The 12,321-nt window shown below is 43.5% G+C and overlaps 1 protein-coding gene across 1 annotated transcript in view; it reads right to left on the reverse strand.

Moving 5' to 3' along the window:
• The window catches only part of SLC15A5 (solute carrier family 15 member 5), a gene marked incomplete at its 5' end in the record, with an annotated part of 44,246 nt that overhangs the window by 7,049 nt on the left and 24,876 nt on the right, over positions 1-12,321 (reverse strand). Inside the window, 1 exon segment of the mRNA XM_056846601.1 lies at positions 5,604-5,735. Coding sequence (XP_056702579.1) covers positions 5,604-5,735 — 132 coding nt within the window.

Genomic DNA, 12,321 nt, shown 5'->3' on the forward strand with positions numbered 1-12,321 from the left:
ACAGGGTTGGCAACCATACGATAAAGACATGTCTTGGTAAGCTTTAACCAGCCATTGTGCTGCCGTTTCAGCACATTACACTCTGTTCCAATTTGCCAGATGGGAACGATGTGTAAAGTAGGGTTGCCAGGTTGGCGGTTTCGGCGAGCAATTGGCTCACCAATCCGCCCGGCTGCTCCAGAGCCACACTGCGTGCGACGCAATTACGTCACTTCTGGGTTTGCCCCCGGATGCACAGCAGTGGCTTTAGCACTCAAACCCCAGCCCCGCCCCCTAAAACCTCTCCAGGGGGTTGAGTGCTAAAGCCGCTGCAGTGCATCCGGGGGCAAAACCAGAAGTGACATAATTGCGTTTCAAGTGGAGTTTCTAGAGGTTGAATTCTGCAACTGTTTATGGACCATTTTCATTGGTAAAAGGTAAAGGTCTCCTGCGCAAGTACTGGGTCATTTCTGACCCATGGGGTGATGTCACATCCCGGCGTTTACTAGGCAGACTTTGTTTTATGGGGTGGTTTGCCAGTGCCTTTACCCCCAGCAAGCCGGGTACTCATTTTACCCACCTCGGAAGGATGGAAGGCTGAGTCGACCTTGAGCCGGCTACCTGAAACTGACTTCCGTTGGGATCGAACTCAGGTCGTGAGCAGAGCTTGGACTGCCGTACTGCAGCTTACCACTCTGTGCCACGGGGCTCATATTTTCATTGGGGGGGTGGGAGGAATCATACTTGCCTTCCTCAAATGGTAAAGAAATTTACAGAGGTTTCAAAAATGTTTCCAAAGCTCAGCTTTCTATGACGCTGACAGAGAAAGGACATGTTGAACTGTAATTGGAAAATGCGTCAATAAAATTGGACATGGCCCATATCTACAGATTTAAGTATCCAAAGAGGGGGCCATGTTGACTGTTAGATATTTTGATGTAACAAAGTACCGGTAACTGGCCATGGAGGGGGAATGGTGAATGGGAACTTTTAAAAAGGGGATATTAGTTGAGAGTTGTTGCATGTCATGTTCCCATGGATGTGCTGAATGTGGAAGCACGACCTTCTGAGAATATTGATTATCTAAAAAGGGAAAAAAGCAAATTTCTAGCCCTCAGGTTCCCCTCAGGTGCAATTAAAAATATGTTTGAAAGTATGCGGGTAATTTTAGAAGCCATTACCTACATGCTTTAAGACATATTTTCACAGCACCTGAGGGCTAGAAACTTGCTTTTTCTCTTTTAAATGAAGATTCTCAGAAAGGTATGCCTCCATGTTCAGAGCACCCAAGGTTCAATAGACTACAGCTAGGACTTTGGCAGGGCCTTCAGTGCCCTACATGGCTTCCTGCTCCCATTCAATGACAAGTAAAGGAAAAATAAAATTATGCCAAAAAATATCAAATTTTTTCCTGCAAAATAAGATAAAAGGGATAAAATAAGATAAATTCTATTGTGTTGCAGACAAAAGTCATTCGCTTGCTCTTGGTGCAGAATTTGGATTGCCTGGAAATAGAGTTGCCAGGTCTCTCTTTGATATTGGCTGGAGGTTTTTGGGGCAGAGCCTGAGGAGGGCGGGGTTTAGGGAGAGGAGGGACTTCAATGCCATAGAGTCCAATTGCCAAAGTGGCCATTTTCTCCAGGTGAACTGATCTCTATCGGCTGGAAATCAGTTGTTACAGCAGGAGATCTCCAGCTATTACCTGGAGGTTGGCATCCCTGGAAATTAATTTTTTTATATAGTGCAAAAATGTTTGGGATGAGAGCATTTCTCTGTTTGGTTCCTCTGTGATGCAGGAATTTGTCTCTGTACAGCTTACCCCTTCTTCATTTCTGGTTTAACTAGGATATTTTTTAAAATTGGTAACTAGAGCCCCACTGTGATCAGAATCATGTTAATAAATGATCAACAATGGTTGATGCTACTGTTTTTTGGAGAGAAATTATTTATGTTATTTATTTCAAATATTTCTAGGCCGCCTCTTCAGAGTTCTACTTGAGGCAGCTTATAATTAATTTTAGAGCGTCCCTAAGACCCTTAGTTTAAAATGTCAACCTCATTTTCAGATAATGGGCAACTTTAAGGTTGCTTATATTTTAAACAAACCTGCGTTAATGAACCATCTCTGTTTTATATGCTTTCTTAAAAGTCTATGGATTCGTAAAGAAGAAGGGGGGGGAGTCTTATAACTTAGGGCATTTTCAGTGTGGTAAATGGTACTACGTTAACCCATATGTAAAATTTGCAATTCACACACACATTCTTACGCCTACGCCTTCTGGAGGAATGCGTGATTTCTTGGCGCCTTGCTGAGATTTCTGACCTTAACATTTAGCAAAGAAGAGAGCAGTAAAAATGATAAATTAATTTAGAGAAGGCAATCAGGAACAGTCTGTAGCAGCTAGATCTTTTTTTTTTTTTTAAAGCACAGGTGAAAAGTGAGTGGGAAGTTCGACACAAATTCTCCAACGTTCTCAAGCGCTCAATAAAACAGATCTGAAAACAATTCTTCTGGAGAATTATTGTTCCTTCTTGCACCACCAACTACATCAGGGGTGGGGAACCTTTTTCCTGCCAAGGGCCATTTGCACATTTATAACATCATTCGGGGGCCATAACCAGGTGTAGATCTCCCGGTGGGGGAGGGAGAGGCTAGGGTTGCCAGGTCTCCGGCCACCACCTGGAGGTTGGCAACCCCAGGGGAGGCCACGCAGAGAAGGCCTGGAGGGCTCCCCGGGTCTTCCGCCCCTCCCAGGCGGGAGGGCAGCCAGTGGTGGGCCCGAGCAAACGAGGCACCAGGGAGGCGCAGCCCGCGGTCGATCGGCAAGGGAGGAAGGAAAACAGAGAAAGAGGAAAAGGGAGAGAGGGAGAAAGAAATGGAAAGAGGAGGAGAAAGAAAGAGACAGAAAGAGAGGGAGAGAGAAAAGCCTTCCCCCCCCCCACACACACACACACCGGCCCCATGCAACCTGGCCCCAGGCTCCATGCCCTCCCCGCCCCAGAGTCCACAAAAGGCCCCCTGAAGCCCGATCGGCTCCTGCGTGCATGCTGTGCCGCAGCATGCAGGAATGCCGGGGCACACTGTAAGCCCCTCTTGCTGCCTGTCGGCTGTTGAGCAGTGAGGGTGGGGGGAAGAGGCCCACGGCTCCTGGCGGCACAGCATGCACGCAGGAGCCGTGGGCCTCTTCCCCCCACCCTCACTGCTCAACAGCCGACAGGCAGCAAGAGGGGCTTACAGTGTGCCCCGGCATTCCTGCATGCTGCGGCTATAGGGGGCAACCTTGGGGGAAGCATTCCTCCCCCTCCTCTCGCCGACCAACAGCCATCAGTCGGCGAGAGGAGGTCCAAAGGGCGCCACAGCCCCCCTGCAAGCCGTGGCCCCAGGAACACCCTCAGGGAGGGCCCCCCATTCCACGCCTCCGCGGCGGGCCCCGGAGCTCCCGAGGGCCAGAAAAAATGTTGCGGCCCCCGGGCCTGAGGTTCCCCATCCCTGAACTACATGTTCCGTTTATTACTTCCTCTTTCCTTGAACTAGGAATAAACTCCTGGCATCAAGAGCTTTTAATTAGGGAGGTGGGAGGTGGGATAAATTCCCAGTGATTTGTACCCCTTGCCCAAGATGGCTTGTAGACCATCTATGTATACACACGGTTTCCACATCCATGGTTGCCAGAATAGTGTTTTCTGAATATCATGGATGGACTAGGAGTATATAAACAGATGCTTGCCGATCACTTCTCCCAACCACTTCCTGGCATTCTTAACACATTCCAGCTGTAGGAAAATAAGGATTCTGCCTCGTGTCGTTTTGAAGACTACACCAGCATCTTAACATGAGTTAGTATCAGAACGGTATTATAAGCATTCCAGAAAACACATACCTCTGGAAGCGAACCCTATGCTAAAAAATGCATGCAAAACATCTTCCCAGACGTCTTTTATTTGTACAGACCCGAGTTGCAGTATGCAGAGTTGTGCAATTAGATGCTTGCTGCTAAACTAAAAAAACAGCACTCCAATATGCAATTCTCTTAGAAGGAGAAGCCAAAGTTGGCTAAGAAACGGCTGCTGCCAACTGTAGCATAGAACAATTTTAAGCATCCAACAATAGTAGGGTTGCCAACTCTGGGCAGGGAAATTCCTGGGGATTTGGGGATAGAGCCTGAAGAAGATACAATTTGGGGAGGGGAGGGGCCTTAGCAGGGTATAATGCCATAGAGTCCACCCTCCAAAGCAGCAGCAGAAGCAGCACCAGCAGAAGAATAGTTGGTTTTTATATTCTGACTTTCTCTACCACTTAAGGAAGAATCAAACTGGCTTACAATCACCTTCCCTTCCCCTCCCCACAACAGACACCCTGTGAGGTAGGTGGGGCTGAGAGAGCTGTGACTAGCCCAAGGTCACCCAGCTGGCTTCGTGTGGAGGAGTGGGGAAACAAATCCAGTTCACCAGATTAGCAGCCGCCACGCATGTGGAGGAGAGGGGAATCAAACCCGGATCTCCAGATCAGAGTCCGCTGCTCCAAACCACCGCTCTTAACCACTACACCAAGCTGGCTCTCCATTTTCTCGAGCAGCTGTTTTCTCGAGGGGAACTGTTGTCTAGAGTTCAGTGGTAATTCCAGGAGATCTCTAGGCTCCACCTGGAGGATGGCGATCCTAAACAATAGAGAAAACGGGAAAAGCAAAGGGCAGACTCAAACATAGTCTTAGTAACCACCAGCCTGAAAGTGGTAGTTCTGGAGTGCAACCACAAACCAAATTTTAGCTGCTTATCTCCCAGCATGGTGTAGTGGTTAAGAGCGGAGGACTCTGTTCTGGAGAACTGGGTTCAATTCCCCACTCTTCCACATGAAGCGAGCTGGGTAATCACAGCTCTCCTAGAGCTCTCTCAGCCCCACCTACCTCACAAGGTGTCTGTTGTGGGGAGAGGAAGGGAAGGTGATTGTGGGGAGAGGAAGGGAAGCCACTTTGAGACTCCTTTCGGTAGAGAAAAGTGGGGTATAAAAACCAATTCTTCTTCTCCAATGTACTATGGCAAATTTGATAGATTGGTCACTTCTCCAGCTTTTGTATTCCTTGTCATATCAATGCCCTTAAGTGCACTAAGTCAAACATGCTAGAGACTTAGAATTAGGCCCAAGATTTTTAAGACTCGGAGGATTAAGCATCCAAGACAGCTTTGGACACCGTAAGAACCAACGATAAACTTGGCTCCCCACCCCACACACAAGTTTTGCCTGAATTCTCTAGCTCAAATCCGTTTAAATAACTCTTTAGCAAATCTTCTTTTTGTACCACCACTCTGGATCTGAGGCGCAATGCTGGACCCTCTAGCTCATTTTCACAGTACGACGGCGGAAGGAAGCCCTGTGAAAAATGCCACACTCTAATTATTCGGCCTATCAAAATAGGAATGATTCATTACATTTTGATGAATCTGGCTGCTACTTCGTGACCCATCTTAATCATGAAGAGGGATCAATACATCGCTGGCAGCTAGACTGTGTTACGCACTTCTAGTGGAAGTCAATAGCCAATAGGAGGAGTCGAGGGAGAATCCTGGTCAAGAACAAAGAAAATCCCCAAAACTTCCATCTGCGTTTTTTTTTTAAATGACTTTACCTTGTGACCAGATATAAGCTGCCTGAACAAGAAAGGCCGCCACAAAACAGCCAGCGCCACTGAAGAAAGTCAAGACTTGCATGGCAATCCCACAAATCCCACCGGGCACAGACTTGAATGTAATTAAAGAACCTTTGCAAAACAAGAAAGAAAGCATTACTCAGATGGGATGAAGGGCTGCCGCAGGAAGCAGGTGGCAAAATCTTGTAACAAGAGGTGGGAACAAATAACAGGCTTCCTCGGGAGGTGGTGATCTGTCCTTCCCTGGAGGTTTTTAAGCAGAGGCTAGATGGCCCTCTGTCAGCAATGCTGATTCTGTGACCTTAGGCAGATGATGAGAGGCAGGGCATCTTGGCCATCTTCTGGTCACTGGGTGTGTGTGGGGAAGTTAGCTGTGAATTTCCTGCATTGTGCAGGGGGTTGGACTAGATGACCCTGGTGATTCCTTCTAACTCTATGATTCTGTGATTCTATGATTCTAACTTTTGAGGAAAAGGGAAAAATGTGGCTCAGAGATGCCATCTTTGATGTCCCCCTGTGTTACAGCCACATGGAAGCTCTGCCCTGGTTTGGCATCCAAACCGGAGCAGGGGCAGCATCCACAAACTAAATTTGGAAATGATCTGAGCAAAACCCTAAGGGTCTTCTTCCACTGATTCTTTGTGATACCTTTAGGTCAAAGTGGATAATAGCCATTGAAGACAAACTAAATAACCTGGGTTTTACCCCCCTAGCACTAATTCAGTTAGGGTGGGATCAAGCTAAGTCAACTATAAACCAAAGGGTTAAAGATATCAAGCGACAAGTAGATTTAGCAAGAGTGCCCCTATTTATGGCTCCCCCAACTCCAAATTTATCCTTGCACCAGCAACCTATCTCCGTCACTTAGAGATAAACAAATATAGGAGGGCTTTTACCTTGGCTAGGTGTGCAACCTTACCCTCTGCTATGTTAGAGGGGAAATTTAAGAAGATACTCAGGGCAGAGAGACTATGCCCCTGTAAATCCAGGGATTTAGAAACCACAGAACATGTTCTCCTGAATTATAACTTTTACACAATACCCCATTCTAAGTTTATTGAGCCCCTCATACTGAGAATGGGACCCAACAGGGAAAGAGAAAAGATAGAAAAGCTCCTACAAGGAGATAATCCTTCAATCACCTCTCAGGTAGCAAAATTTTGTATGGCAGCAATGAAAATTTGTTACCACAGAGTAGTCTCTTAGTCCAAATGACAGATGTAACTTGGATGATATTTATTTTATTATTATTTTTTTGAAAATATTTTTTTATTTTCTTAATTTGACATATTAACATGTAAAACAATATCCAATATAAAATAATAATAGTACTAAAAATACATTTAAGGTTCCTAAAAAAACAATAAATTGACTTCCCCCTCCCCCTCTTCCATCTAAAAATAAATTGTATAAACTTTTGCTAACGGAACTAATCCCTTTACAATTTTAATTAACATACTGTTATCCTAACTAACATCATTAAATCAATGCTTAATATAAAGTTAATAAAAGGTGCAAATAAGGGATTAGATCAAAAATTATTCTTAAAATGGTCCCATTAAAAATTAATATTTTCCAAAAGTAAATGCACAATTTAACAGTTAAGATACTAAATAAAAAAGAAATAAATAGAAACCATTAAAAAGTGTATGTATATAATCAGAAAATAAAATAAAAAGAATATTAACTTCCCCTACACCTCCCTCCTTTTCCATTAAAAATTAGTTGCTTTGTTAATTTTCCATTTCATCCTAGCGCTCATTTCAAACATATTAGTTCTAATAATCATATATGGTGCTATTCCATTCAGGCCAGTCCTTTTAACCAGTTCCTTTTAGTCATATCCAACATCTTATAGTTCTGGTAAATCAATATCAAATATTATTGTGTTTCCATTAGCCAGTCCTTTTAACCAGTTCTTTTTAATCAGATCGCCAAGAAAGCCCAAACTCTTTTAAATTAGTCCCTTTGCCCGAAATTTCCAGCATTTTCTTCTTTTGCCCATTAACAGTAGGTATTGGAGATCATCCTTGTAGGTTGTTAGTAAAGTCCCTTCTGCAGATAGATGGTCTTCATAGTAAATCCACGTTGTAGTCTGTTCCATCTCAAATTCAAAAAAGAGAATTCTGTCAGCTCCAGTTTTCCTACTCATCAAATCCTCCAAGCAAACACTGAAAAGTTCATCAAGCAGGTTAAAGAAACAAAAATCAAAGTCACCCATATTCAAATCTCTTGTTGACAGCTGGATTGTTGCACTTTGCTTATTGAAGTTTCCCATTTCCTCTACAGAATTCTTCTGTTCTTCATCTATCTTGTCATCTACAGGCATTTCTTTAAAGTCTTTAAGTTCTTCCTCGTTCGTTTTTTGAGTGATTGACTGGGTAAAAGTATTCATGATAATAATCATCCATTCCATCTGTTTTGACATCTGCTCCTGTTGTTTTGACAACTGTTTGTGTTGTCTTGCAGCTGCCTCGTTTTGCTGAGCAAACATGTCTTGAATTTTCCCCCCATATTTACTTGAGAGGGTTTATTGTTTTATTTCAGCGATTTTGGCAAGTCTTAAAAAATGATTTTCCAAAGTATGGGTAGATTAGTGGTTCATGCTGAGCCTAATCGCTAAAATATTCCCTCAAAAATCCTCAAAGATCAGCTAGAAAATAAGTTTTAAAATTTGAAGTACCATCAAGTTGTTTTGGATGCTCTAGGTCAACGAAAAGCAGGAAGTCGGAAGTCGGCCAGAAACTGTGTAGCTGCGGACCTTCCATCATCCCCTTTTTATAGTTTCAAATAGCAAACCTTTTAGTTGATACACCAAGGGAATTCACTTCCGGTCCTGCGTGCTTCTGTACTTCCCATCTCCCTGTTGTCGGCAGGCGTTCTGCAATGCGATAGTGTTGCTTCCTAGAGGTCTTCCGGTACTTCAAAATGGATCTTAAGAACGTGGCTGGAGGACCTTCCTGGCCCGAAAAAGGTAGCGTGATCAAGAGAAGGGAGGGTTTTATTTCTCCCTTCCCCTCAAATGTCACGGGATCTGATTGGTACTTGCCACGTCTGTCAAAAGGTTCACTTGTTTAGTCTACCCCCAGAACAACTTGATAGAGTTCTTGCCACTTTATCTGATATCTTATCTTAGCAGAAAAGTTTCTATGTGATGGGGGGTGGAGAGTGCGGGGTTCCCAGTTAATTCTGCCAGTCAGTTCAACCTTCTATTCCTGGTAAGATCAAAAGAGTTCTTGTTACTCACTTAGATTTCGGAGGGTGAGGTTTTTCTTCATTAAAACAGTTCATTAGATGGTTATAGGTAATGGAGGTCCAAGCCTAATGCCAAAGAGAACGCTTGCGGCGATGCAATCTCCTCTCAATGCCAGCGGGACAAGCATCCGCACCTCCGGGGGGCTTAAAAGCTCCCTCGGAGAGTGTGGGAGTCACACCGCTTTCCTGCATCCTATATATATATATATATATATATATATATATATATATATATATATATATTATTGCATTGGAGGTCATTTTACATCTCCATACCTTTATAATTACACTTTACACTTTCCTTCTTCCAATACAAATTTTCCCCTTTCCCCCCCCCTTTCCCTCCCCCACGGACCAATCCATAATATCATATTTTCATATTTTCAGCCATAAGCATAGCCTTTTTAGTGTTACTAAAGTCTCTTTGTTGGCTTCTCCTCTTTTCACCCAATTAATGTATGGGTTCCACTTAGTCTTCAGTTCCATTTCTTCTGTTTCTCCCATCGTCTGTTGTTTTAAGTATCCCAATACATCTGTTTGCACATATTCGAACACATAATTATTCCACCTGTCCATAGTCCACTTTGTTTTATCTTTCCATCCAAAAGCTATAACTGCGTGAGCCGCTAATATCATCGCTTTAAACATCTCTTGTTCACTCTTTTCTACCTTCTCACACCCCATTATTCCCATAAACATCAGGTCTACAGTTACTTGAAGTCTAATCTTAAACAATTCTCTAATTTTACTAAGTATTTTGTTCCAAAATTCTATTACCCTTGGGCACTCCCACCACAAATGTGAGAACCACCCCTCTTTTGCATTACAATGCCAACAATTTGGTCTCATTCCTTTGATCATATGTGCTATTTGGGCCGGTGTTCTGTACCACTTCAGCATTATTTTCCTTTCCAACTCTTTATATCTATCCATCTTCAACATTTTAATAACCTTCATCATTTTATTCACCATTTGTGTTGATATTGTGATTTCTTTTGCCCATTTTGCCTGTATTATTGTAATCATAAATTCTTTATCTCTTAACATCATTCTGTATATTTTCCCTGCTAATCCTTTTCTAATATATGCTTCACTCTTTATTAACTCTTCCAATTCACTGTCCTCTCTTTTCATACATTCTCCCCATCTTCCTTGTTTTACTGCTTCATATAGTCCCCTCAGTCCCAGCCAATGTCTTTGGCCCACTTCATCTAATACTCTCTGAAAAGGTTTCAAATTTCCTTGGTGATCTAATATGTCCTTCATTCTATAATAACCCTTATTTTTCATTTTTAACCCTAAGTTACCATCTATGACTTTCACTTTCTTTCACGCAGACTATTGGGGTTGAATTCCTGCATCCTGGTCCACTATTTAGGGCCGGATTGGTGTGCTAAAGCACTCCAATTTAAAGTGTTTCTTGGATTCCCTTGGGAGCTCTCCCAAGGGACGTGTGCTTGGGACCAGCTCGTTACCGGAAGTCCTATTATTTTTATTTTTTAAAGTGATTTAAGAGTCGGACTGTAAACCTTTGTTGGTAAGACCATTTTAGTCCATGTATCTTGTTTTATCTGGCCAAGGGCCGCAAATAAACTATCTATCTATCTATCTATCTATCTATCTATCTATCTATCTATCTATCTATCTATCTATCTGATTTGAGCAAAGCAGGGGAATTTCCGCCTGCTTTGCTCAGATCATTTCCAAATTTGGTAGAAACACAATCATTTTTGAATGATCACAGTCAAAGCACCTTTGCACCTCCTGTGGATGGAAAGGCCTGCATTTTTGAAGGTCCCACCTACATCAGCAGCATTTTTCATGCCTCCACCCCCATTTTCACTTATGCTACTGAAGAGCTTAAAAAAAACACAGTAATTGCTAGATCGCTACACCATGGTGTGGTGGTTAAGAGTGGTGGTTTGGAACGGTGGAGTCTGATCTGGAGAACCAGGTTTGATTCCCCACTCCTCCATATAAGTGGTGGAGACTAATTTGGTGAACTGGATTTCTTTCCCCACTCCTACACACAAACCCAGGTGGGTGACTTTGGGCAAGTTACAGCTCTGTTAGAGCTCTCTCAGCTCCACCGACCTCATAGGGTGTCTGTTGTGGGAAGGGGAAGGGAAGGTGATTTTAAGCCAGTTTGAGTCTCCCTTAAGTGGTAGAGAAAGTCAGCATATAAAAACCAACTCTTCTTCTTCTTCTTCTTCTTCTTCTTCTTCTTCTTCTTCTTCTTCTGTCTTTACAAGACAGACATACCTTTTCATTTATAGCTCCACAATGAAAAGTGTTGGATACTTCATTTTTACAGTTAAAAAGCTGGGAATTTAGAGGAATTAGTCGATTACAGCACTAGATCATTATAATACAATAGCACAGTAATAATTACTATTTAAAAAATTCTGACGAGGGGAAAATGCAGGGGAAATAGTGGTATGATGGAGGGAATGCCAGGAAAATGGTGGCTGACCAAGGATAGTGTGCGCAACTCTGCCGCTGCTGCTCCATTGCCATTACAAATGCCTCTCCCTGTGATAGCGATCACAGGGAAACCGAGAATTCTCCCTGTGCAGATGCAGCCCTATTCCCCGACATCCCTCTACAAGTTGGAAATGCACTCAGCCCGCCCAAACAAATAGAGCTAATTTCTGACTGGCCATTCATGCATGGTAATTAGCAGCACCTTCCAGGTTGAATTGCCCTGCATATTTTTTTTGAATTTTTCATGCTGAACCATCACTCCAGAAGTGACTGCGAAGCTGGTGCATACCTGCTTCGTATTACTTAAGAGCCCCTTTAACGTGACTTTTGGGATTTGCTTCACCCCCGCCGCGAAGAATCCCCTGAAGGAACCATGCAAAACAACAGTGGCGCATTAGCTATGCCCATGCTAATGGCTATGCAAACAAGAACGAAGGAGCAGGCGAGTGGGTGTGCGTGGAATTTCTGCTTTTGCATCAGGACCATGAATTTTTTTACATTTTTAAAGTCGCATTTTTTAAGAAGAGCTGTGAGCGAGCATCAAAATTGACCATACATAAATGGCCACTGTGTTAAATCCTGAAGGACCATTTCATTGATGGTTGAGATTCTGGCATTTGCACCTTTGAACTTGCATCACACTTTGGCAGCCTGGCAACAGGAGTCGTGTCTTGCTCCTTTGCGAGATATAGCGGACGAAAAGCCTCTGCCTGGGCGGCGGATTGGACGCCTCCCCTCGTCTCAGAGAACACTATTGTTCAGCAAGCGGTAGCCACAAGGACGACAAGTTAAGCTCTCTTTCGGCACAAGTGATGAATGAGCCCGCTCAGAAAAGCGGTGGAAGAACGCCAGGGGTGAGGATTCTGATGACAGGTACTCTAGCACGCTCTGTTCAAACAGATGTCATTCGGTGCTTCGAGTCGGTTGATACGTTTTTGTTTTGTTTTTTAAACCTGGA

The sequence above is a fragment of the Euleptes europaea genome, chromosome 3, assembly GCF_029931775.1.
Source record: "Euleptes europaea isolate rEulEur1 chromosome 3, rEulEur1.hap1, whole genome shotgun sequence".
NCBI classification, from domain to species: domain Eukaryota; kingdom Metazoa; phylum Chordata; class Lepidosauria; order Squamata; family Sphaerodactylidae; genus Euleptes; species Euleptes europaea.